This window comes from Heliangelus exortis, chromosome W (assembly GCF_036169615.1).
Source record: "Heliangelus exortis chromosome W, bHelExo1.hap1, whole genome shotgun sequence".
Taxonomy (NCBI): domain Eukaryota; kingdom Metazoa; phylum Chordata; class Aves; order Apodiformes; family Trochilidae; genus Heliangelus; species Heliangelus exortis.
In genome coordinates, this window is record NC_092453.1 from 13,820,618 (window position 1) to 13,848,037 (window position 27,420).

General features: G+C 52.7%; 1 protein-coding gene across 1 annotated transcript; it reads left to right on the top strand.

The window, feature by feature from the left end:
• Positions 1-4,319: 4,319 nt before the first annotated feature.
• Positions 4,320-26,362, top strand: ONECUT2 (one cut homeobox 2). The gene is made up of 2 exons (XM_071729724.1): positions 4,320-5,621; positions 17,474-26,362. Exons 1-2 carry the CDS (start codon positions 4,475-4,477, stop codon positions 17,758-17,760), a joined length of 1,434 nt encoding a protein of 477 aa, XP_071585825.1. The 5' UTR covers positions 4,320-4,474; the 3' UTR covers positions 17,761-26,362.
• The last annotated feature ends 1,058 nt before the right edge of the window (positions 26,363-27,420 follow it).

The following is a 27,420-nucleotide window of genomic DNA, read 5'->3' on the forward strand; positions in this document are numbered from 1 at the left end:
CAGAGGACAGGGAGACAACCCCAGAAGGGACCCACCCCACTGCTGGGACGTGGCTCTGCAACCTCCTGCCCCTCAGATGGGGACAGTGGCACCTGCCTCACTCCCACGGCAAGGACAAACATCATCAGTGATGCTCATGACAGGGAGCATGTGGGGAGCAGAGGCAGAGTGTGCTGGTTCATCCCTCTCACCCTGAGCATCACCCACTGAAATGTTCTGAGGTGAGGGACTCTCTGCTCTACACATACCCACCCAGCTGCACCAGGACAGGGAGCACCCAGTTAGCACCAAAATATGGGGTGTGGGGCTTAAAAATGTATTGCTGGTGGTGGGAGTACATGGGACTGACAAAGGCTTTTGGGGAGCTGAGTCCCATTTGTTCTGTGCCAGCCAGGCAAAGCTCTCCAGAGCATGGGAACAAGTCAGGAGCTCCTGAGGGGCTGGGATGGCAGAAACAGAGCTTTGGTGTGCAGGAGGGGAGCTCAGCCCTCTCTGTGAAGGTTTCACCCCAAAGTTGTGCCCTGGGGAGCTGCTGCTCCTGCCTGGGGGGACACCTGGGACAGGGACTCTGGGGCTGGCAGCTGGTCAGGGAATCCCTAGCAAGAATCAGCCTCCAGGTACTGCCCAGATGGGGATTTACTGCCCCAAAACCCAGTTTCAGGCATGCTGATAAAAGTGCTGGAGGAAGCTGCAGAGTTGGTTGAACCTCTGGGGAACAACTGCAGAGAGGCATTAAAATTCAAATACCCAGGGGTCCTACAGCCAAAACAAGAAGGATGCCAAGCAAGAAAACCTGGGGCAAGCATGACCAGGCCAGGTGATCCCCTGGGTCCATCCCATCCCATCCCATCCCATCCCATCCCTGGGCATGACACCTCTGCCTGGTCCAGAGGAAGCAAGGGCACAGGGCAGCAGCTCAGGGAGCCCTGGCTGCAGGCAGGAGGAGAAAGAGGAAAGCTAACAAAGAAACCTCCCTCCTCCCTTCCCCAGGAGCCAGGGAAAGCCTCTGGCAAGGGCAGCCATGCAGGCAGGGAACGCTGCTCCCCGCTGGGCAGCCAAAGCTCGATGGGCTGGAAGCATCAGCCCTGGCTCTGCAGCTCTGTTCCTGCCAGCTGCACCCCCACGGCTTGGCTTGGCAGGGCCTGGGTGCTGAAGGACACCCCAGCACCCTCTGTCACGCTCTGTTTGCCCCATGGGATGCCCTGGGCACCCTGCAGGACCCCCACCAGCTCCCAGGAGGGAGGCAGAGGGTGAGAACCACAAGGGACCCCCTGTGCTGCAGCTGCGTGGGGTGCTGGTGTTTGTACCTTTGAGGGCTGATTGCTGGGAAGATTTTTACATCAGTTTGGTGAGAGGCTGGGATGAGACACTGCCACGTGTATTATTATATTATATACAATATATTATATGTTGTAGAATTAGACACGTGTAATGCACCTTCATCAAAGAACACAGTAAGCAGGCAGAGGTTTAAAAAGAAAAGGTCAGAGTCAGGTCTTATCTCCTGAATTTTGAAAATATCATTTTGTCATGGGGAAAAAAAAAAAAAGAAAAAAGAAAAAAAAAAAAAAAAGAAATAATCAATTTCTCATCTTTCCTCTGATAACTCGGCCCCTGAAGGGCAGCCGGGATAAGCCCCATCACTGCTGGGCAGAATGGGAGCCTTGATTTTTACTTTTATTTTTTTTTACTTTTAGGAGGGAAAACTCCACAGCACTTCAAGGAAATAAATTCACCTCGTGGCAGTCAAAACACCCCCAGCAATTAACAACTGCAGCAACAGCAGCCAGTTCCCACACTGAGCAGATGCCCAGGGCAGTGCAAAACACTTCACAAAATGGCTCAGGTTTGTTATCCTCATCTTAGAGCTGGGGGAGACTCCAGCCACAGTCCCAAGTATTCACCTGTAATTGGAGTAAACTACCAAATTCCCCTCAAATCTCAGGGTTCCTGCTGGGTGATGGAAGTTCCAAGTGTTATGGCCACTGGTGCAGTCCCCATGAAAGCAAAGAGCCCCACAGCTAACAAAAAGGGGGACTGGGTTCCTACTGGGAGTGCCAAGATCAGCTGGCTTTGGGAAAGAAAAGGGGATCCATACACAGTCCAGTAAAGCAGGGCAGTTTGGGTTCTGTATGACACAAAGTTGCTTCTCATTTAGATTCTGTGATGCAGGTAAAAGATGTTTTCAAATGTGTGAAGCTCAAATTCAGAGCATGATCAACCTGAATTTTTAGGTAATGGTTCCCACTCTGTAAGAGAGTCCTGGTATTTCCCAGGAATGGCAGGAGGGGATGGAGCTGAGGACCTAAAAATGCATGTCCTGCCCCAGGCTTGTGTGATAGGGTTTGAGCAGGGCTTGGAATGCCCAGTCTGTAGAGGCATCATCTTCCAACCTCAGTTCTTCTGGGAAAGGGAAATGGAAAGGAGGAAAAGTAATAGGAGGAAAAGGGGGTAAAAGGAGGAGAAGGAGGATAAAGGAGGAAAAGGACTCCAGCACATCCAGAGCCTCTGGCTCCCTTCAGGTTCTGCCCACCCACTGCCCTCCCTGCCCGCCCTTCCTGACACTTCCATCTCTGGAGGGCTGCACTTGCCTTCCTTTTCCCCAAATCAACTGCAACTTTTGCCTTCCTTTAGGAAGGACAAAAAGATTTCACGCATAACTTGCCCTGAACAAAGGCACCTCACGCCAGGGCTTTCTTTTCTTCCTCCCATCCTTTCTTCTGCTCCACCACAGGCTGACAATGGCTGGGGTAGCTGGAGCGGGGGGAGTTTCATTTTATACCCACTTGGTGAGTGCTGAAAAGCAGCTTGGAAAATACTGAGAGCTCCAGAGGTGCACAGGGATGGCAGTGTGGAGAGAAACAGTTGGGATCTATAGTGGAAATCCATAGGGAAAGTGGATGCAACCTGTCTGTGAAGAGACTCTGGGTGCCTTGGAGAGAGGCCTGGTAACACGTAGAGTCTCACCTCAGAAGAATATAAAATACAGCCATTTTTGGACTGGATTCTGTCATTTTCACTCACCAGTTGTGTTTCTTGACCATCCCCACCACATTTCTGCCTGTCCCAAAGCAGAGGGATGCCCAGCACCACCCCTACCTGTACCTGTGCCTGCCCACCCTGCCCACAGCTCCCCACAGCCCCCCACCCACACCTCTCCCCCTTGGCCCTTTTCAAGATTCTGCTCCCCAGTGCCCAGCTCAGGTTGAACTTTCTCTGATCCTATCAAAAAGGTGACATTTCCCCACATTTCCCCACATTTCATTACAGGAAAGACACGGTGGGGGTGGGACCTTCACAAACGCAGAGATGGTTATCGGGGCCGAGATAAGGATGACAGAAACGCAAGGACACGCTGCTCCGAGCTGCGTTACTGATCGAAGGGAGAAGGGGGGAGCAGCCGCACGGCCTGGCACGGCATGGCACAGAACAACAGGCACGGTGTGGCTCCGTCGGCACGGCAGACACCAGCACAGCCTGGGATGGTGCGGCAGAGTCCAGCACGGCCCAGCCTGGCATGGCATGGCAGCGCCTGAAATGTCCTGGCACAGCCTGGCACGGCCTGACACATCCCAACACAGGCTGGGGTGGCACGGCACGGCTTGAAACGCTGTGACACAGCCTGGGGTGGCACAGCACAGCCTAAAATGTCTTCACACGGGGGCCGTTCAACGGGATGGCCAAAACAGATGGGTCCCACCTCACCAGCCCTGCGCCAGGGGCTCCTGTCCCTCCTGCCCCTCTTCTCGCCTACCTGCCCGTCCCCATGGATGCCCACCCGCTTGCCCGTGGCCTGCCAGCCCGGTCCCGTCTCTCACCACCTCCCACCGTGCCGGGACGCCCCCGGGCCCCTGCTCGTCCCCGGGCAGCCGAGCGGGACAAATGCGTCAGGGCTGCGGGGTCCCCATCACCGCCACCGCACAAAGGGGACAGCGGGACGGTGGTACCGGAGGGATTGCCGCCGTTTGGGGCAGCGGGGGCTGCGGGAAAGGGCCTGAGACACTTGAGCAGAGCTACGGAACCCTGAGTTGAAGGGGGGGCGGCGAGAAGGGGAGTGAGGCGAGCCGAGAGGACGCGGGGAGCCCGGGGAGATGCGGAGCCGGGCGGAGCGGCGGTGGCAGCCGGGAGCCGGGTGCCGGGTCCAGCCCCGCACCGAGCCGCCCCAAGCGCGGCTACAAAGGGCCGCGGCGGCTTTAAGGGCCGGTCCCGCCGCCCCGCCCCGCCGCCATTGGCGGCCGCCGCCGCCCGTCACGGCGCAGGCCCGGCCCCGCGGGCGCGGCCCCGGACAGCTCCGGCCGCCCGCAGACGGCGGCGGCGGCGGCGAGGCGCGGACATGGCGCGGGGCCGGCGGGGGCCCGGCTGAGCGGCCGCTGCCCGCGGGGCGGAGCGGAGCGGGGCGGGCGGCCCGGGGCCCGGGGCCGGGGAGCGCTGCTGCTGCCGCCGCCGCCTCCACCGCCGCCGCCCCCATGAGTGAATGAGGAGCGGCCGCAGCGCCCGTCGATGCCTCGCCGGGGAGCCGGGTGCCTGCGCCATGAACCCCGAGATGGCGATGGAGCCGCTGGGCAGCCTGCACGGGGCGGCGGGCCATGAGCCGGAGCTGATGGGCAGCCCCAGCCCCCACCACGGCGGCCGCAGCGCCGGGCCGCTCCGGGTGCCCCCCCCGCCGCCGCCGCCGCCGCCGCCGCACCAGGAGCTGCCGCCCCCCGCCGCCGCCCGGCCGGCCATGGTGTCCAGCATGGCCTCGCTGCTGGACGGCGCCGCCGAGTACCGGCCCGAGCTCTCCATCCCGCTGCACCACGCCATGAGCATGCCCTGCGAGTCCTCGCCGCCCGGCATGGGCATGAGCAGCACCTACACCACCCTGACGCCACTCCAGCCCCTGCCGCCCATCTCCACCGTCTCCGACAAGTTCCACCACCCGCACGCCCACCCGCACGCCCACCACCACCACCACCACCAGCGCCTCTCGGGCAACGTCAGCGGCAGCTTCGCCCTCATGCGGGACGAGCGCGGGCTGCCGGCCGTCAACAACCTCTACGGGCCCTACAAGGAGATGCCCGGCATGGGGCAGAGCCTCTCGCCGCTGGGCAACGGGCTGGGCCCCCTCCACAACGCCCAGCAGGGCCTTCACGGCTACGGGCCGCCCGGCCACGAGAAGATGCTCAGCCCCAACTTCGACGCCCACGCGGCCATGCTGGCGCGAGGGGACCAGCACCTCTCCCGTGGGCTGGGGACCCCCCCTGCCATGATGCCCCACCTGAACGGCATGCACCCCCCCGCCCACCCCGGCCACCCGCCGCCCCACGGCCCCGCGCTGCCCGCCGGCCGGGAGCGGCCGCCCTCCTCCTCCTCCGGCTCGCAGGTGAGCAGCTCGGGGCAGCTGGAGGAGATCAACACCAAAGAAGTGGCACAAAGGATCACGGCGGAGCTGAAGCGCTACAGCATCCCGCAGGCCATCTTCGCCCAGCGGGTGCTGTGCCGCTCTCAGGGGACCCTCTCGGACTTGCTGCGGAACCCTAAGCCTTGGAGTAAACTCAAGTCCGGCCGGGAGACCTTCCGGAGGATGTGGAAGTGGCTGCAGGAGCCGGAGTTCCAGAGGATGTCGGCCCTGCGGCTGGCAGGTAGGTGCGGGCCGGCGCTGCCCCCCGCGGAAGCCCCCGGGAACCGGGAGCCCGGCGCGACCCTGCGGGACCACCGGTGCGGAACGGCCGCCTCCCCTTTCCGCGGGGGCCGGGGGCTCGGGGTCCGCCTCTGCCCCGCATCCCCCCAGCCCTATGGGCAGCCCCGGTGTCGGCAGGGCTGCCGGAGGGGCGACCCGGACCACCCCGCGGCGGCTGCCGGGGGCACGGTGGCTGAGGCCGGGGCAGCTCTCCCCGGCCGGGTGCTGAAGGGCGCCCCGTTCATCACGCATCCCTCACGCCGCTGCCGGGCGGGGGAACCGCGTCCCCGGGGCAGGCGGGGCCGGGCGGAGCGGCCCAGGGGGTCCCGGGGGGGGGGTCCCGGGGGCGGGGGGGCCGCAGCCCCGCGTAGCCCCGCGCCCCGGCCGCATTGTCCCGCGGAGCGCGCGATGTCGCCCCCTGGCGGACACTGAGGGGATGCGCAGCCCCCATTGTTCTGCGGGTGCGGGGGGGGCGGCCGGCAGGGACCCCCGCACGGCACCGGGGGTCCGGGGGAGGCGGACCCGGTAGGATCTCCGCCCGTGCGCGGGGTACGCGGCTGTGCCGGCGGGAGCAGCTTCCATCCCTCCCCCTTCATCCCCCCAGCCCCGCGTGACTGTTCCGGTAACGGGGGGCAGCCTGCGGCCCCCCAGCCGCGGGGAATGCTCCCCCGGGCGGTGGGTGGGGGGTGACACAGGCGGACAGGGACTGTGACACGGAGGGACCCCGCGGACAGGCCGTGCTGTGACAGCCATCTGCCCGCCCGGAGCTGTTTGTCACTCCAGGTCCCCCCGTTCGGCTCCTTCGGTTGATTCCAACCTGGAGGGGTTCGTCAGGATTAATCTGCGGTGTTGATCAGTCGGGGCAAGTACCAGGGGGCTGTCCCCGGGGCCGTCCCGCGGCACACACGGAGGGGTGCCAGAGGGGAGAGGGGGCTCTGCCGGCGCTGTCCCCTCCCGCTGTCCCTTCCCCGTGGTGTTACCCCGCGGTAACGGGGACAGAGCTCCGCGGGTGGGGAAGGGGGCTTGGGCCCCCCCGGTGGGCGCTCGCCCCTCCTTTGTCTCCGGTGGAGACAGGAGGAACAATGCGGTTTGGGGAGAGGGATCAGAGTCCCGGGTCCCCCCACCCCCTGCCTGTCTCGGGGGGTGCTGCCCGTGTCCCCACACCCCGGTATGTCGCCGCGGGATTCCCTCTGCCATGACAAGAGTGCGGTGGGGGTGAGGGGGGCGGGCCGCTCCGCTGTCCTGCGGGCCGTGGGGTGCTGTCCCCCGAGGCAGGCAGGGGGGCTCGGAGGGTCCCTGCATGCGGCAGAGGAGGGGATGAGGAGCCATGAATTATTGATGGCCAACATCCCTGCCCGCCCCCCCTCTTCAGCCCCTGCGGGTTAAAAGCCGCTGGGCTGGGGGCTCCCAAAGCCCCTCGGAGGGTGCAGGACCTTTCCCACGGGGAGGGGGTGGGACCACGGTGGGCACAGAGGGCTCCGGGCAGGGATGCTGAGCTCCCTGGGTCCTCCCGAGCATCCAGCCCAGTGTTGGCAGCCTAAGAAAGCTTTGTCTGCAAGAGGAGCATCAGAGGAACAGAAAGAGTTTGGGGTTGTTGGGTTGTTGTTTGCCAGAGCAGGAGGTGATGTCGCCTTCTCAAACAAACGTGTATCTAGAAGGAAATCGATGCAGATAATGTTTAGAAGATTAAAAGAGCATTAATGCTGGCAACAGGAGCATAAACGCGTGGACCCAGTTTTCATTGATCTGGAACCTGAGCCGGCTCATTTCCAGTAATGCTGCTGGTGCTTTTCCTTCCCAGCACCAGTCCCGGGTGGAGGGTTCCCCACAGAACTGCACGTATAGGGAGGGAAAAAAAAAAAATCCAAAACAGCATTATTTTCTGCTCTACACGTGGAGGTATGTGTATATCATTCTGGAGCACCACTTTCCCAGTTCCCCCAGAATGCCTTTGCATTCAGGAGTAACGTTTGGAGAGATTTCAGTGGCCCAGTGGGCACGGGTTCCCCGTGGAGTGGGAAAGACCGCTGCAAATTACTGTTCCCTTCAGAAAAATCGGTATTTTAATCTATTTTTATTTACTTATTTATGTATTTATTACCACATGTGAATATGCAGCCTCATTGCCTCGGTGCTTCCTTCCTTCCCTTTACTCACCTGCTTAAGTCTCTCTGAGCAGGGGAAATAAGCTGGAAGTATTTTAGGATTCTAGAAAACCAGCCGGTTTGCCCTGTGCTCCTCTAGGTTTTCCCAAGCAGGATGAAAATCTGTTTTTTTTTTAAAGGAAATGTTCCCCTCTCCCTGTGGGAGCCATAGCAGTGTGATGATTATTTCTTCTTATAGAAGATGTATGGAACTTTTATATTCTATTCTATTCTATTCTATTCTATTCTATTCTATTCTATTCTATTCTATCCTAATTTCTGTGCTTATTATCTCTTTTTTAGGAGTCTTTAAAAGGCTCCTGAGCAGGGCGATGGTGCTTGGCCGTGTCGGTGCTGCAGCAGAGGCAGTGCTGCTCTGCCGGGAGCTCCGGGTGTGAGCGGGCAGTTCCCGGTGTGAGCAGGCAGTTCCCGATGTGAGCAGGCAGTTCCCGGTGTGAGCGGGCAGTTCGGTGCGTGCTTTGGCGACCCGAGAGTAAAACATGGCTTTGGTGTGACCGTGCAGACGGGGGGAGTGGCGAGTGCCTTCCCGGAGACACCGGGCTCCCCTCGGGGCGGCTGGAACGGGGACGGAGCTTCAGGGGAGCTGCCTGGGCTTCGGGCAAACGCTTCTCCCGCAAAGCAAAACGAAACTCAAGGAACCCCGCCGCTCCTCCAGGCTGCCTCGGCCACCCCTTGGGCCCCCTCCGCCCCTCCTCCCGGGACCGGGGCTGCTCCTCGGGGCGAGGGCTCCGGGCAGGACCGAATCCGCTCTCCTCCTCTCACCTGCGGGCTCCTCTGGGTGCAGGGAAATCCCTACCTGTCTGTGATGAACAGTGTGACCGGTCTGTCGGTGAGTCGGTGTGTTTCCTCGGCGGGGGCGGAGTTCAGAGGGCTCAGCCGCGGATGGGGGTGTTAACCGAGCACGGGGCCACCTCCCGGGTTGTTCGCCAAGCGGGGAACCTCGGGGCCGAATCAGTACCCGCTGTGCTGGGGGGACAGTACAGTCACCCCACCGAAACCCCCGGGGGCCGCAGCTCTCCCCGGGGCTCGTGGGCTCTGCACTGTTCCTCCGGGCCCATCAGCAAAACGCTCGCACTCTTGTTTACATTTCCCGGGTGCTGAATCACCTTATTGATGATTAAACATTTCTGTACCAAAACACCATCAATGATTCATTTGTGCAAAGCGGGCGCAGTGACCTCTCTGTCGCTGCGTCCCCTTCATCACAATGAACTCCGACGGGGATGCGGGTTTTGGGTTTTTTTTGCCTGCCCTCCGCCGAAGAGCAGCAGCGGCTGGCGAGGGTCTCCTGGGGGGGGGCTCCGTCCCTCCCTGGGGGTCCCTGCCTCGTTCAGGGCACCCGGGCAATGCGGTGGTACCAACCCCCGTGCTCGGAGGACTTGGTGACTCGGCTTTGGGTCGCGGTGCTGGAGGGGTCCCGGTCCCCCCTGGGCAGTGCGGGGAGGGTGCGGGAGGAACCGATCAGCACCACGGACAGTGCGGGGGGGGGGGGAGCGGCGGCACCGTCAGCACCAGAGACAGCGAGGGAGGGGACAGAGGGAGGGGCGGGGGGACAGGGACCCGGGACAGCCCCTCTGCGCCATCCGGGGGCGGGCTGTGCACAGCCCCCCGTCCCCTGACTCCGGTTTCTCTGGTTGTTGTCTCTGTGGCTGAAAATTGAGGCTCGGTGGCATCTGAATCCGTGCCTTTTCTCTAGATGAGGAGCTGTTTCTTAGCGCTGAGCTAGTTGTACAGGTGCATGAAGAGTCTGTGGAAGTGGCTTGAAATACCAGGATATAGATAGAGATTCCGATATAGATTAGTGGTTGTGTTTGAACAATCCCTGCAGTAAATTGTGGTGCTGGGGGATAAACTTTATTTCCCGAGTACCAACTTTCTGAAATAATATCCTGCCCCTATCTTTTTGTTCCACACTATTTCTGAAGACATTTCAGCCTTGCAGGAATTTGAATGCAAATCTTTTTTAGGCCATCAGATTTTTATCAATCTCTTTGCTGGCTGATAAATATCAGTCTGATTACACTTGTCATGAAATGCATTTCTATCTTTTTTTCCCCCCTGATGTTTTTAAGAAACAATTGATTCATCAATACGTGTTACCCGTACTGAGTTTTTCCAAACAGTTCCTCACTATTTCCTTAGCAGTTTTTCCCCCCACATCTCCTTTTTTCCTTGGTATCTCTCACCCATCACCATTTGATCTGAAATACCCCCGAGTCAAATTCTCCTCTGCATCTGAAAACTGCCAGAATGTATTTGTGGTGAGGAACACATGAAGGAAAGAACATTTTTGCCATAAGGATTATTTTCCAGGAACTGATGCTGTTTGTTCCCTCTCTCTTTATAGGGGCATCTTGTCTCAAACTTTGTGCTTCTTTTTTTTCTGCACCGTGGCCCCAGTTGCTCATCCTTAGCACTCCTGCTTTGTATGATTCACAAAACCTTGTTCCAGGTGTTCCTGCCGTCCACCAATTGCTGGTGGCTTTTTCATCCCTTCCAATTAGCCATTTCTCTGACGAGCTTCTTGCCAGTAACCTCACACATCTCCTCTGAGCCTCCACACACTCCTCTCATCAGAGAGGAGCTTCCCCGTGGCTGCTTCAGAGTAGGAACGGAGCTCTGCAGGGGATGCTGAGTGAGGCTGGCAGGGCTGGAAAGGACCAGACACATCCCTTGTCCTGACAGACTGCCCCAGCCCTCAAGCATCTCCAGTGATGGGGAGTTCTCAGGCTACTTAGGCAATCTCTTCCAGGGCTTACAGGTACAAAAAAACCCTTAATGACTAGCTGTAATCTCCCTTTTTGTCTTTTAAATCCTTTGCTTCTCATCTTATCCCCACTAGACATGGGAAAAAAAATTACTCCCTTTCTTCTGATAGTAATCTGTTTGTATTTGAGACTCCTGTCTTGTCTTCTGTCTTCTCTAGAAAAAGCCCCATCATACTTTGGAGATGAATATGCAGAGAAAGCATTATGTCCAATGGGACAGATAATACATCTCTTCTTCCAAGGTAAAAGATTTTGTATCCAGCTCTATCAATCTTGCAGGCTTTTGCATAAAAGGCTGTCCGATTTACAGAAGATTTTTGTACACAGAAATCATACAAAACAGACCAAACTCAAATGGGTTCAGTAATAAAAATCAACCAGGCAACTTGCTGATGGCAGAGAGAAATGCAATCTAAAAAGGAATTGGAGTGTTTTGGGGCTTTTGAGCTATAAAACCAAACTAGTCCATTGTGAAGAAAAAAAAAAAAAAAAAAAAAAAGGGTGGGAGGGGGAGAGTGAGACCTCTGGTAAATGCTGCACAAAGGAATTATTAGCCAAGCCAGAGAGGCTGGCAGTTTCCCAAAACGCAAATTGTCTCTGAGACCAAAATATCTCTAAGTAAGCAGGGAACATATTTATGAGCAGTGGTGATTTTCCAGCAGATCTCATCTTGTCATAATGGGCATTTAAGAAGGGAACGGGGGCCTGTGCTGAGGCATTAAGCTTTGGCAGGCAGCTCAGCACTGGAGAAGAGAAAGGAAGGGCACGAGGAAGCCTCCCTCGTGGAGCTGCCCACACACCTTCTCCTCCTTTTCCCTTCTCCTCTGTACTGACCAGGCCCCCCCATTCCTGTCACAGGGAGGTGTCACAGGTTCCCTCAGCAGCCACTGTCACAGCATCAGCACCTTTCCTTCAGCCACTGCTGGTGAGGACCGGGAGCACCCTGTCAGCCCCCACAACAGTGTGAAGAGGCTCACCCAGACTAGGTGTAACTACTGAAACTTTTCCCCTGTCCTTCTGGCACCTCTAGCACCAAATCTCCCCTCCAGCACAGCTGGGTCCTGCCAGGGTACAGCTCTTGAGCTTTTGGAATCAAGCTGGGTCTGGAGGCAGATGGCAAGAACTGGGTAGGGTTGGGCATCCCATGGGACCCAGCTCTGGTTGTGTGAGGTGGTGGAGGGAGTGACAGCATCAGAGGATGTCCAAGTTCCTCTGCTGTGGGAAAGCTGTGGCACCCATCCCACAGCATACAGGAAGGGAAGGTATTTCCAATTCTAACCCCCTCTGAGGTTTCAGACTCCTATTCCTTTCTTGCTCACCTACCTCACCCTTGGATGCCCAGTTCTTTCTAGAGGAAGGTGCCTGAAGCCTTTCCCTTTCTCCACAGGCAGGAGGTCAGGGCTGTGTTCTGGTGCTGGAGAGGATGTGCTGGTGCATCACTTGCAGATGCTGCCACACCAGGCAGCAGCAGGTCTGCTTTCAGCTCTGTGCTCTGGTGAGAGGAATATAAATCCTTGTTACAGAGAAGTGTTGTAATTCAGCTGGAAACTATTTGGGGATTCAAAAGGGAGAATCTCCAGGACGAGAGGAGACATAAATCTCCCAAGTGTTAGCAGCTAAGGACTGGCAGAGTGTGGTGTGAAGGCTCCAGGGCTGTGCTGGGGGTGGATGGATTACTGGGCAGGCTGGCTGCTGCTGGAACTGGAGGTACTGGGGAGGAGAGGGGAGGCTGCTCATCCTGATCTGATGGCATTTAAGTGCTGTCAAAGCAGGAGTCTGGGAGGAGGAGGGACAAGGCTGCCCCACACCAAGGCTGTGGCACAGGCTGGTGGGATGCCAGCAGGGACAGAGCTGGGACATCCCCAGCAGGGACATCCCCAGCCAGGAGGAGGAACTGGGGGGCTGCCTTGCAGGAGCTGCCTGGGTGCAGGGTGACAAGGAGGACATAGAACCTGCTCTGCCTGCTCACCCAGCTCTGCTCACTCTCGCCCTGGAGTGCAATAAATTGGCCCTATCCCATCTATTATTTATTATTTGGTATTAATGATGGGAGTATATTACCACAGTACTTAGAGGCCGTGTTGCAGCACTGCACGGGGGAAGCAGTCCCTGCCCTGCAGAATTTACAGCCCAATTTCAGCCGCCCGGCAGATTTACAGGAGAATTGACACAAATAGCCTGAGACCTGCTACATGCCAGAAAGAAATATAAAAGAACCAACTGCCCAGACCCATTCATCTGGCCTTCTCAAGCAGCTGAAGGATGGAGGTGGGGCTGAGGATGAGGAGAACACGTTGCTGGCAGGAGACGGCGAGGCTCAGGCACGGGGGGAGCCCCTGCACCTCCAAACAGGAATCACAGGGCAGGGACAAACTTGCTGGTGCAGGGGGTGGGCTTGGCAAGCAAAGAGACCTTCCCCAATCCCCAATCCCAGCAGATCTTCTCTGGAGGAAGGGATTGTCACCATGCTGCTCTCTTGGTTGGTGGGCATGGAGCCTTGCCCTAGGTCGATGCTGTCAGAGGGCAGCCACGGGGGTTACAAAAATCAGGAAGGTTTCGTGTCTGTGCAGCAGCAGGAGGTGAGGAGGGGAGGGTGCCCTGGTGCACCCCCCGACAATGTGATTATTTGCATCTTAATTCAAATTGTTTCTTGTTACCTAATGATTTTGTACACAGTGGAGTACTTAACCTAATTTGTATTGATCTGAATTGCTTTCGTTTGTGCATACTTAATTCAGAGGGGTAATCAAATTGATTTTAGAGGCCTAGTTTTTAAGAGATTGTGGTAATGCAGATGTACAGGAGGTTGCTTTAAGTGAATCGTAGCGAAAGAGAAACATTTAAAAACCTTTGGAAAACCTTTTGATGGTCATTTCATTGTGTCCAGTATTACTAGCATAATTAAATTCCCTCCACATTCAGTTCCCTCCAAAATCAAATTGAGGAAGGTTTTTTAGGTCCATCAGGCAGATAACTGGGTTTGGTTGACTTTGTCCTACACCCGTATGAAACCACACACGGGAGATCAATATTCAGGGCTTATCCTCACCAGCAGTGGAGAGAAATGACTTGCTGCTGGATTCATGGAATGTTGCTCTGTGCTGGGTTCCTTCCTAGCAGCTGCTGTCTCTTCTCTAGTTCCAGAATCATTTTTCCATGAGAGTAAAACCACCATCAAAGCCATGGTTCTCCCAGGGTGTTGGTTAACCTGTTAACCTGCAGGGAGACTTGTTTGGAGGAGGTGAGGACAAAGGGAGGGCTGGGTGCTCTCCTGGCAGCTGTGGGAGTCTGACAGGATAATGGTTTGGGTTGGGAAGGACCTTACAGAACCCAGTGCCTGGTGCTGGGGCTGCCCTGTGTTCATCTTGCACCACAGAGTGGGTTTCCCAGCCCGTCTCAATGTTTTAAAGGCAACACTCACCAGCTCCAGTGCTTCTCAGTAGTTCTCAGGCTTTGTAGCTATTTGTATGCATGGGCTGGAGAGGTCCTGCTTTTCTGAGGAAGAAAATGCAAAATAAGAGCTATTGTTGCAGAAAATAGGACAAACAAACTATCAGTAGAAATATTCAATTTCATTGTATTCAATGACAAAAAAAAATTGAGCCTAAATTAGAAGCGTGTGATGTTCACAAAACTCAGATGGGTTTGCAGAAATCAAATCCCTAAAATCACCACTTTCTTGCAAGTCCTTTCAGGCAGATGGGGTTGGAGGTGCTGGACCCATCACGATGCCAGACACATCAGTCACTGTGGGGCCAGCTGGTTCTTCTTTCTGTACTGAAAACTGTACTGAACCCTGTTCTGTGCAGGCAGCTCAGAGCAAAGTGTCTTTGAGGAGCAGAGGTGTGTCCCAGGATGGGATGGGGTCCGTGGCAGGCACACGTGGGGGCTGTGTCCTTACCCACTCTCACAGCGAGGGGACACATCCAGCTCCATCCCACACTGGTGCCCTGCCTGCTTTTGCCTGGCCAAGCTTTGGTGACACCAGTGGCAGCCTTAGTGTCCAGAGAGCTGCCTTAGGGCTGCAGGGGGGTTGGGGAGAGGCAGAGGAGCCGGGAGCAGTGGGTAAATCCCTGTTTCTGGAGCTATCCAGGAGGGCTGCCTGCCCACCTGCCTCTGCTCTTGACAATCTTCAGGATCTAGCAGAACACTTCAGCACATGCTTAACCTCAGCCTCCCGAGCATGCTAATAAAAAATCAATGGAGTGTCTTGCATATTTAAAGGTGAACATCTGAATAGTTGTTATCTTTGTGGGGAGGAACCTTGTTAGTGCCCAGAGCTGCTGAGGTGCTGGGGCTCTTTCTGCCACTCTTACCTCCCCACAATTACTATGGGGGCTATTTTCCATCTTTAAAAAAAAAACAAAACTATTTCCAAGCAATACCAAATTCTGCCTTAAAGCACCATTTTTTTAATCATTCCCAGGTTGTGGCTGCTCCCTCTGGGGACACAGGGCTCCCAGTGCCCTGTGCACTGGTGCAGCCAGCAGCACTGCATCTCTTTCTGAGCTCTTTCTATAGTGTGGCTATGTAAAGCATCTTCAGTCCAGTGGGGAAGAAAAGGGAAGATTTCAATTTTTTTTCTTTTTTTTTTCTTTTTTTTTTTTTTTTTTCACAGTTAATGGCTTTCAGTTCTTGCCTGTTGCCCATTTTCTTCTGTAGAATATGTTCAGTGTTAGCTGCAGCTAATAAATCAAATTGTTCTTAGAATCAAGATGGCCACTTCCCTTCCTTCTACTATTAAAACGTTTCTCTTTCTGTAGGCAGGTTTCCTGGCTAATAACTTTATTTTATTAGAGTGCTTACTCCATTTTTCTCTTCAGATAAATGCTTGTCAAGAAAAACATTTGCCTGTATGGTGCCTTTTCAACAGCAAACTTAACAGTTCAAGGAAAGTATTTACTGAATGCATTGAAAAGCACATACCTTTGCATTATTTATTATAAGATACCAATAACTGTAAAACGCAGAGTATCTCTGGACATAAATTAGTGATGTTAGGAAACACTAGACCCTTCCCAGTGTCCCGGAACCTATTAGGAACTGCTGCAAAGATGCAGCCGCTCCTCACATCCCCGGGGATGGGAGGACCACACAAAAGGCAAAGTGTCAGATGCACAGATCCAGCCAAAAAATCTGCTTTTTCATCTCAAGCAGGCAGTAAAGCGCTGCCTATGGAGTGTCTTAGAGGTGCAGGCAGGGAGCCTGAATTTTTCCTGCTTGAAGCAGGATTAATCACTTCCAGAGACCAGAATCAGGCCATGGGGCCGCACTTGCAGCTCACCCTGATGCTCCCCTGCCCCAGGCAGGAGTGTCCCCACTGCCACCCCACTCCCCCAGTGTCCAGCAGGAGCCCTGGGCTGGTGCCACCACTCCAGGAGGGTCATGCTGGGGTTCTCTCCAGGATGCTCACCCATAGCCCATCAGTCCTGGTTTGGACCTGCTCTTTGGAGCATCCTCCTTCTGAATTCTGACCTTCCTCCCAGGAGCAGCTCTGCTGCAGCTGCTGGAGTGCAGCAGCTGGGAATGGATACAAGAGAGGAGTCAGGAGCAGCCCCTCCAACCAGATATTGCAGTTGCCTGCAGAACTCCTGGAGATGCTGCCCCAGGCACAGAACTGAGCTGCTCAGCACAGTCCTTGTGGCTGGGCCAGGCTCCTGTGGTGCCCTGCTCAGGCACAGGTCCTGCCTTCAGGTTAATTACAGACATTTCCACAAAGCCTGAGCTTTACTTTTTGGGCCAGGTTCTCATTTCCCATTCTAGACCTGAGGAATTATTTAAGAGGGCTGCTTCAAAACCCCTTCCACTTATCAATTCCCTCTGCTTATTTTGTCCCAGCGCATTACCCAACCATGTCAACATATGGATTATTTTAGCTGGCTGCCTGGTGCAGACAGCCTGATTGGGCTATTTTTAAATCTGGGTACACTCCGGCAGCAGTATTGGTTTCAGCACTTGATGTTCTCTCTGTGCTAATAAATACAGCTCAGCTATTAATACGGATGGGTTTAGGATCCATTAGCAGGGCTTGGCGCAGCGGTGGGCAGGCTGCAGCTAGGGAGGGTTTTTCTGGCTGGCTTTGCCCTTGGCCTTGGGAGACACCCCGGGGAGAGGGATGATGCTGGGCCCTGTGGAGCACGTGTCTGCGTGGCTTTGAGCCCTTTTCTCCCCAGCACTGTCACTTTAGTCATGTCACTGTGTCCCTGAGGGATGTGGTTTAGTGGTGGGCTTGGAGCAAGGGCTTCCTGGGGCTGCTTCACATGGTCATGGGATGTGTGGAGAGCTGACTGCTGACCAGGGACATTGCCCCAGAGCAGGCACTGCTCCTGCCTCATCTCACCTCTTTCTCATTTTTCCATAGCTTTTCAACATTGTAGTCTGTGGTCTGACTTAGAGAGCTGTAGAATCTGGGAGGTGCTCAGTGGGCTGGTTATTTCTAGGCAAGCAGACGGTCTCAGAGCAGAAGTACTGAGTTTATCTGAACTTTGGGCAGCTTCTTCAGACAGCAGCAAACAGAAACCACAAATACCCTCCATATACTGCTCTCCATGCCCACCACATGGTGTTATCCATACACACCATACACTGCTCTCCATGCCCTCCACATGGTGATATCCATACTCACCATACACTGCTCTCCATGCCCACCACATGGTGATATCCATACACACCATACACTGCTCTCCATGACCTCCACATGGTGATATCCATACGCACCATACACTGCTCTCCATGCCCACCACATGGTGATGTCCATACACACCATACACTGCTCTCCATGCCCACCACACACTGGTGTCTATGCCAGGAGGGGCCAGCAGGTCTGCAGGCAGCCCCAGCCATGTCCTGACAGTTTCTCTCTGTCTCTGCCCCCTGCCCAGCCTGCAAACGCAAGGAGCAGGAGCCGAGCAAGGAGCGGAACACGTCCCAGAAGAAGTCCCGCTTGGTCTTCACCGACCTCCAGCGCCGAACGCTTTTCGCCATCTTCAAGGAGAACAAACGCCCTTCCAAAGAAATGCAGATCACCATCTCCCAGCAGCTGGGCCTGGAGCTCACCACCGTCAGCAACTTCTTCATGAATGCCCGTCGGCGCAGCCTGGAGAAGTGGCAGGATGACCTGAGCTCCGGGGGCTCCTCCGCGGCCCCCAGCACCTGCACCAAGGCCTGAGAGGAACCTGAGAGGGCAGCTTCACTGGTGACCTAAAGCACAATCCTCCTGGAACCCCCCCCCAGCCCGGCTCTCCCCCAGGACCCCTCCCACGGCTTCCCCTCCATCCCAGCAGGCTCAGCATTAACCCCCAATACTATGCTCAGGACAGGCGGAGCGGGGCTGGAAGGTCGGGGAGCGGTGGCTTTGAGGAGAGGGAGCCCCGAAGAGCCCCGGGCACTGGGGATGCTGTGGCCAGTGGGGGCCACCTGGCCCTGCCCAGGGCTGGCCACAACACCCTGCACCAGCTCTGCCCGCCCCACAACCCAGCACAAAGTCTGACACAGATGCTAAAGAATCCGAGAATCTCTTTTTAAAACTCAGGCACAGTTTTGTTAAGTGTTTTAGGGGAAAAAGAAAAGATCAAATGATAGCTTTTTGGTTTTTTTTTAATTTTCTAATATATATTTTTTTTAATTTAATCAGCGAGTATAGCTTGACCTCAAACTAAAAAAAAAAAAAAAATCAGTTTCCTTGAGCTCAAAGTATCAAGCACAAAGCCAGTCGCTACAGAAGAGGTACAGCCCCCAGCTCCCGTGGTGGCTGGGCAGGAGCCTCCAGCACAGCCTGCAGGGTGTCACGGGGCCCAGGGTTGTACCTCATGCAAATGCACACTCAGGAGGTCAATTTCACTGCTACAGCACGTGGAGCAAACACGTTTTTGAAAGATCTAGATTTTTTTAGGTCGTTAATCCACCCTTTTTAGTTTCTGGCCGTCGAGTTCCTCCTCGACAGCACCCTTGTTGCCGAAACACATTTAGCTCTCAGTGTATTTTTGTCATTTTTTTTTCAGTATTTTATGGTACTTTCAAGCAGGAACAAACCAGAAACAAGCCCTTCGGATGCCCCTGGTGGTGGCATCTGTCTCCACTCTGTCTCCAGACAGCCGCATACGTCTCCAATACGCCTTCTAGATCTATCGCATCCCCACCTTCCTTCCCTCCACCAGTTCCCCGAGCTGGTGGGCACACAGCACACCAAAGAGACAGGATTACTGCAAGCCAAAGATGTTTATAACTTGCCATTTCCTTTCCATCCTCGCTGGGGCGGGTGGTTGCTTGGTGATGGGGGAAGCCTCACAAACTCCAAGCCCTCTCTCCACCTCCGTTGGCCACTGTGGGGCAGAGTCCCCCCCCGAGACCACCACCCCGGGGCTGGCTGTGTGCCCGTGTCACCAGTGAATGTCCCCTCCTGGGGCACTGAGCCAAGGGTGGTCGTGGCTCTTTAGAGACACTTGAGACTTTTTTTATGTACTACTTAATCGAAACCAAAGAAATGTTTTCTGCACCTACTTCTTCTGCAACAAACTGTTCCATTTAAAAATAGAAGTAAAAAAAAAAAAAAATAAAACCAAAAAAAAAACCAAAAAAAAAAAAAAAAACCGAAAACAAGGAAGGAAGCATGTCAGGAAGCAAATGAGTAACACACTGTGTTTTGACAGACATCTTGGACATTTTAGGAAGCAGATCTCAAAGAAAGGGTTGACAAGAACGAGAACAAAGCAAAGCCAGTACGATTGCTGCTTCATTTGACAACTCAGTCCTCTTAAAGTTGAAGATTGTCTTTAATTTGTGCCTATGCAGTTTTTTCAAAAGAACAAGGAACAGAGCAACCAAAACCTCAACAGCTACAATACCAAAGATGAGGATTCTCACTGCTTTTCTTTCCGTTCATTAGCTCCTCTTGCACGACTGACTGCGTGTAGCAACACTGATCTGTGTACAGGTAATCACTTCTCTTTTGCTGAGCAACCAGAAGGGTGGCTTTATTTATGTTTGTCCTGTTTCTGCCTCACACGGGATCCATCCAAGAGCTGCCTGGACTCCAAGTGCAAGATGTTGGGATACTGTGCTGGTTCATCTCCTCTCTCCAGAGCCACCTAGGAAAACCGTGTCCCTAGGGCATGATTTGTTTTGTTGGGTAGAGTTGGTCTCCTTTTGTCTATAGCTTCAAATACCCATCCTTCTGTGTGTCACATCCCTTGAGCAATTTACACCTTCCTTTCTCTTTCCTGGGGATAAAACTTGCAATATGTATGTACCCATTCCTGTCCCTGTACCTGCTGAGCACCACCTCAGCCTGGCTCATGGAGATCAGACCCTGATCTGAACCAAAGCTGCCAGGTGGCAGCTCAGTGAGTTCATTTGGTGGTTCAGTGGTTCATTTTGGCATCTTAGATACATTATGTGGGTTGATCAAAGTCATGACACTCAGCACTAGGTCCAAATCTATCCTTAGAGCTGGAGCACCATGGTTTCACTTTGCTCCATCTCTGCATTTAAACAACAGCTTCTTTTAAACTACTTTGCAAAACTGCTGCAGTCATCTTCCAATTTTTACATATAAAACAAGAGAGGAAATCAGAAACCCTCATTTAGTCAGGGCAGGACAGGTTTCTGGCTAATAAATTCAGGATCCTGATGGCAACTAAATGCCAGCTGCCCAAAAATGGTTCAGGTCTGGGCTGATGCCTCTGGGTGTTTGGGTTCTGAGTCATCTGCGTGCAGAACAGGGCCCAGTGAGGTGGAATGGTCATGTTGAAGTTTCACTCCCCTTCCCAGCCCAGAGGTTCCACTCAAACCATCCCTCATGGGCACCTTGAGCACTCCATGGCCCTGACAGGACGTGCCACGTTTGGAAGGTCCCTGTCACCCCAGCAGCACTGGGTGGTGCTGGGTTTCTGCCACTGGTCTCCTGCTCTGGGCTCTTGGTGAGGCTCTTGGCCTGTGACCCTGGCCAGGCTTCAGTCCAGACCAACCACTGAGTTATGAAAAAATGTAACTGGAACAAAATCATTAATTTTCTCCAAACTGGGGAGCTGGTTCATGTTATGCAATATTACCACTTAAATTCTCACCTCGCTCTGGCAAGTGTTGCTCCCCAGTCTCCCAGTGGGGACGCTGGTGACACTGGGCAGGGCTGGGGCTGTCTGCTGGGCAGGCAGCTAGCTCAGTGCCCAGCTTCACTCCCTGTCTGCCAACAGGCATTTTCACCAGAACCTCTAGAAACACTGCTGCATTTTTTATCCCTGCATCTCTCCAGGCCCTGTGTCAGGTCTTCCGTGTCACTGTCACCCCTGGTGGGCTTTGGTGCAGCAGCTCTCTCAGCAGGGAAGTGTTGAGCACATCTCCCGTGGGTGCAGGTGCTTGTGTGGACAGGCATGGACAGACTCTGTGAGCTGTTCTGCCCCTCCAAAACCCCCCCAACAGCTGCCCTGCCCTTCTCTGCTGTGCATTTATGAATCCCAGAGCTGTGCCATGTACCTTGTCCCTTTTACTTACCCTGCTCCTCAAGACTGCTGTGCATCCGCAGTATCCCAGCATCTCCCCGACACCCGCTTGGAGTTACCCCCATGGGCACACCCGAGATGAATTCAACTTTCAAGAAACCTTGGATATCGCTTAATCATCCCTGAAGGAACAAAGAATGTGCTTGATGACTTTGGTTGAATAGCTTTATTCTGCATCTCTCTTACCTACAGCTGAATCCAAAGACCTGAGAAGGACTAAACCAGCGAACCACGCTCAGCCCTGCACAAGGGGACAGGGTCCTCTTCTCCTCTTCCAAAGCCAGACACAGTAACCACGTGGCATTGCAAAGAGTGTGCTAGCTTCGGACAAAAAAACAATGTTTTTCTTGCTTGTCACAATACCTAAGTATTTTTAAGACATGGGGAAACTTTATACTTGGCCTCCTTTATATTTATTAGGGAGAATTTTTATTGTTTAGATTTTTTAAAAAGGCAAAGCTTAAAATGGTTTTATTTTTTTCCAGACACTTGTGGGTTTTAACCCAGTATATTATCTATCAATAATGTAATTTATTTAATTTAGTCATAGGGAAGGTCCTGAGATCTCTGTTCAGTATAAATTCCATTGACTTTCACTTTAGCTTTAAATTCAATGGAATTTAGACTGAATGCAGACTGTGGGACTAGGCTCCAACATGAGGTATTTTAACTATTTAATTCAATCATGTATGACTGCATTTGGGATTAAGTTTCCTTATTTATTCATGTTCCTGTTGTAGTGCATCAAAGATGCGACGCTTGTGTTAGGAAATACACCTAGAAGTTACTCTCAAGTTAAGTTAAAAGTTACTCTTGCTTCATAGAGCAGCCAGGTTCTGTTACAGACAGCAGGAAAATAACCACTTCCATCCAACAGGAGCCTCGTTTGAGTTTCTTCTTTTAATTATTTTTAATTGTTTAATTTATTTAAGTTAATCTCTTCCCATGCAGGTAGGAAGTGTGATGTACCTTTATTATGGCACAGAAAGCCTTCATAATATAACTTATTTATTTAACTTATTCATCATCACCTGAGGATGCCCTTGTATAGTTTTTATTTTTTATTTAGAATTACCTTGAAAGCACTACAGCTGACTTTCTGTCAGAACAGCAGAGTGAGTTTTGAGGACAAGCAATGAATATTCAACCTAAAACTGTGCATACAGAAACAATAGGGGTTTAAAAAAAAGAAAGGAAAAAACGAAAAAAAAAAGACACTGGGATACTTTGCCTGAACTTTGTGGCTTCTTAAAACTTAAGATGGGGGGAAAAAAACATGCCAAGCAAAAAGAGGGAAACCCTTAAACTAGCTGCTTCCAAGAATGAACTTCTGTGTGTGTAAAAGAAAAAAAAAAAAAAAAAGAAAAAAAAGAAAAAAGAAAAAGAAAAAGGAAAAAAAAAAAGGAAAACAGAAAAAACAAAAACAAAACCAAACCTTTCTATTTCTAGTGAGAACCAAAGAGGCTACCTCACTGACTTTTTCCATTTGTAATTTTAATCGTGTTGATGATACCAAAGATACCAAAGATTTCTTTCTCTGTGCGGTCTGCCCTTTGCTTGTGCTCCTTCTGGTCCCAGCTGCTCCTCTCTCCCACACACGGAACCGCCCAGCTGCAGCCCCACTCCCAGAGGAACACGGGTGGGAGCTGCCAGCTCTGGGGGGAACGTTTTCTTGTCTTTCCCTCACGCCTTCCTGCCAGCCAAAAATGTTTGGAGAGGTGACGCCTGCTGTACCCTTCCCCAGGCCAAATTGTGGAGGTGGAGCTGCTGTGTTGAGCTGTGCCCAGCCCCGGGAAGGGGCTCTGCTGCTGCTGCCCACTCCTGACAACCAGGTCCTTGGTTTTCCTCCAGATAGCAACAAAACAGGGAAAAGAAAAGGCAGCGGGATGCTTTTGTGGCTTCCTAAAACTTTGTCTGGGGTGGGGTGGAATAATACATGCTGAGCCAAAAGAGAGAAACCCTAAAAGTCACTGCTCCCATCAGGGATTCTCAATTCCAAGCAGTGCCACACTTGATCATGGTCCCACGGGTGGTGTGTGGGCCAGCAGAGCCCGTGCCCAGTGGCCCTGCTCCTTCCTGTGGCCACCTGGGCTCCCGGCAGCGAGCCCTGTGGGGCAGAGGCTGCTCTCCCCTCCTCACCCCTCTCTGCAATTACAGTTTTCATATGAAAATCAATTAATTATTTTTTCTCGAGTTAGCAATGAAACTAAAGCTACATTAAGCTCCATTAGTATCGGGTTCCTAAGTGACTACTTAAAAGTTGGTTGGCTGCCTGTGGGGAATCAGCCCTGCCCTTCAGCACCAGCTCCTTGCAGCCCAGTTCCTCCCGGTTCTGCTGGGGAACCCAACACTCCCAGGAGCTAAACCCGCTCTCCCTCTTGTCCTGGTTTGGGCCAGGATAAAGGTGATTTTCTGTCTTGTACTTTTGCTTGTCCCACCACACCAGCTCAGCTTTGCCTTGGCAGCCCCCCGGTCCTGCTCCACACAAAGCCTCTTCCCTGGGAAAAACACCCCAAAGGTAAATTTGAAAGGGAAAATTCCTCCTGGGGGATGCAGGCGTGCACTGGGGTGCAAATCCCTGGGTCCCAGGACTGCTGGCAGCCAGGGCAGGGGACCCCAGCCTGGCACCTCTGGTCCCCTCCCCTCCAGATCCACCCAGGCAGGGGACCAGCAGCTCAACACAAAAGCTCCACTTTAATCAGATGTTGCCTTTTCTTTTTGTCTTTTTTTTTTTTTTTTTGGGGGGGGGGGTGGGGGGGGCTTAAGTCTTGTATTGGAAAAGCTAGGGGCTTGACAAGTGTGCTTTTTGTACCTCTCCCTCTCTCTCTATTCCTTCGATGGAAAGCTATAATAATTCTCAGGATGCCTTCTGGGTGTGGGGGGGACACTCTGTCCTCGGGCTGTCCCCGTCCCGCCGGCCTGGGCGCTGGCAGGAGGGCACAGAGAGTCCCCGGAGCTGGCAGGGTCCCCCTTGCTCACCAGACTCATGCTTCACTTGCAAAGTGTGACATTACCACGGGACGAGTGCCTTGCTTGAACCAAAGCAACGATTTTGCCAGTCTAGACCTCTCTGTGCTTTTTTTTTTTTGTTTGGTTTGGTTTTTTGATTCTTCCTGTGAATACCTCAGCTTCAACTGGGCCGCCAGATCGTACCTGGTGGGCTTTTTGTACTGTGCTGCTTTGCAATGCAGCCCTGCAAAGAACAAAACTAATAATACCAAAGGCTCTTCTCCCACCTCTTCTCCTTCTTCTCCTCCTCCTCTTCTCCTCCTTCTCCTTCTCCTTCTCCTTCTCCTTCTCCTTCTTCTTCCCCTTCTCCTTCTCCTTCTCCTCCTCTTCTCCTTCCCCTTCCCCTTCTCCTATCCTCCTCCTTCTTCCTCCTTCCTCCTCCTTCTTCCTCCTTGTCCTCCTTCTCTTCCTCCTCTATTTCCTCACGGTTCCAAAGCTTTAATATAAAACTGGGCATGTTGGCAACGCAGACCGTGCAATCCCTTACCGAATTTTCTCAGATATACCTCATAGAGAATAGTTGTTTAGAGTAATGTTAATATAGCGTATGTAATAAATTATTCACTGTTTCTTTTTGGTAACTGTGATTTAAAAAAAAGAAAAAAGAAAAAAAAAAAAAAAACCAAAAAAAAAACCCAAGGAAAAGCTTTATACGTTTTAGGTTGTGCTTTTGTAATAGACAGAAAAGGTGCGCTTACAAATGTACGTCAGTCTTTCTTCCCGTTGGGTTTTTTTGTTTGTTTGTTTGTTTGTTTGTTTGTTTATTATGGATTGGGGAAAAGTTGCAGAATGAGCCCAAAGTTTACAGTTTCATATTTTGCTGAAGAAACAATCTGTGTTAATTTGCTCTGTTGAAAAAAAGAAAAGAAAAAAAAAAAAAAGACAAAAAAAAGAAAAAAAAAAAGATTATTTTCTACATTTGTGCTACTTGGTCTGAACAGCTAATTGTTCTGTGTGACGGTGTAGTGGTATAATTAGCAACTGCCAATCAGCGCTACCATTTTTATGCATGAGGCAAAAACCTTAGCAGTGTGATGCATCGTGGTTCTTCATGGCAGCTTCTTTTGGTTTGTTTCCTTTTGACCTGTGAGCAGCCCTTCGGGGCTTTTTTCCTTCTGCACGGAGCCCGTTCCCTGGCAGCAGCTGCGGGGATGGGCTCAGGGCTGCTTCCCGGGAGAGATGGGGTCTGGGTCCCCTCTCCCTGTTCCAGGCAGGGGCTCCCGTTGAATTCCAGTTAAATGACATTTTTATTTGAGGAGAAGCTTGGCAGCCATGCGGGTTGGGGAGGCTGTGAGCCCAGAGCCTCTCGCTCTGCGCGGGGCCAGCCATGGGCTCCCAGGGACAGGAGTTCCTCTGGATTTCTGTTTTATGGATTGATTTTTAGGTGGGGCTGCATCCAGCGCCAGCCTCTCCCCCGCCCGCAGTCCCATCAGCCAGGGTGTAAAGCCAAATCAGCTCCTACTCACACGTTACTCCTCACAGCAGAGCCCCGGGGAGCAGGAGTAGGAAGCAGCCTGGAGTAACATCGTGTTTGTGTTGTCTGTCAGGAAGGACGTTCTAGAGCTGTGCTTTCATTAGTGCAAAGCAGCATATTTTCATTTGGCCTTATACAGTAGATTGTGATAATGAAAGCTTCGTAATAGAGTCTGCCTATTTTTTTCTCTCTCTTATTTCTCTGCCAAAGACAGTAAAGGATACAAGGATTTTACATAGTTTTCTTTCTTTTTGTAAGACAGTTCATGATTGTAATAGTGTTTAATCTTCCAGAAAGCTTTCTCTGCTCTTCCACAATAAGCAGACCCAGTATTAGTCCCGGCAGACCCAGGCACTACTCCAAGGATACGTGTAGGTGTAGCACTCACACGCTGAGCTCACCCTCAGCCCAGAGGCAGGGGGAGTGGGAGATGATGACAGTGTTCACTACTGTGGCCACCACTAGATGGTCCAGCTTGCTAAAATTTGCCAAGGTACTTGTATTATGAAATTTAAGGTATATTTTATTATGTCATTTTATGTCCTTTTTTAACTTTGTGGAAGGTGATATGTTGACCTGAGTGTAAGCTGAGTTTTTCAGACAAATAAAGTAGCTAAAGAGTGAATGTTATTTTATCATTAAAGGGTTTTTACTCAATGATTTGTGCCAATAGATGTCCTTTATCTTAATGACAAGTATTACATTGCTTTCAAATTTTTATTTATAGCTATTGATGTAAAACCCACACACACATATTATTTGCCAAAGCTCAATAAAGGAGGAAAACAACACTTCTTGTGCCATGAAAAGTTCCTCTTTTTTTTTTTTTTTTCTTCCTTTCTTTCTTTTTTTTTTTTCCTTTTTTTTTTTTCCAGGTGCCTTTCTAGTGTCCAGCTGCTCAGCAGAGCCTGATCCTGCACCAGGGAGCAGAGCTTTGCTCTGGGCCCCCACGGGCTGGTGCTGCTCTTGGGGACAGCCCCAGAACACTGCTCCCCAGGTAGGATCCGTCCCAGGGGGAGCAAAATGCACTGGAGCAAAGATCCGAGGGTTCAGAGAGGGTAACTCAGCAGCTGAGCCCCTGCCACCACTCCCAGGGGATCCACACTCTGACCCGGGTGAAGGAGGGGTCAGCAGGGACAAGCAAGCTCTGCCCTTCTCCTTGCCACGGCCTCTGCATTGCCCAAGAAAATGCAAAAAATTGGTTCAGTCAGTGCATTCCAGCAAGGGAGATGTTTGTTAAAGAAGAAATCACCTCATATGTACATGAATGATGGAATTACGTGAAGCGATGTAATTACCATTAAATTAAACAGATGATCACACTTTCATTCCTGAGGCAGCACTACCAGAGGAGGCAGGAGGTTCCCCCAGCCAAAATTTCAGGGCAAGGAGAATATAAGCAGGTTTGCATTCATTTACTCACTCGTTTTCCTCCAGCCACAGGCAAGTCTCTTGTTTTTTTCTCCTTGAGCAGTCTCAAGGTAAGGAGCTCAATTGCAAAATTAAATGAACAAGAGAAGCTCTTGGTTATCCCTGAAAAAAAAAACCAAAACCAAACCAAACCAAAAAACCCCATGAAAATGTCCCTTTCCTTCCTTAACCTTCTGCCACTGGCAGGGAATGCCAGGCATGGGCTGAGCATCTCCCCAAGAATCCTCCCCACACCACCCCCTGAGCTCCAGCTCAGAAGTTGTAGAGCAGCCCTGAGGAGGGGACAGTTGGAGTCAGTGGCACCAGGAGGGCTGCAAGGCCAGGAGGGAAGCTGCACAATAATAGCAAAAAAAGACAAAACCGATGCCAGAGCCTGGTGCTGCTCATGGGAGGTCAGTTCCATCTCACTCGCGGGATC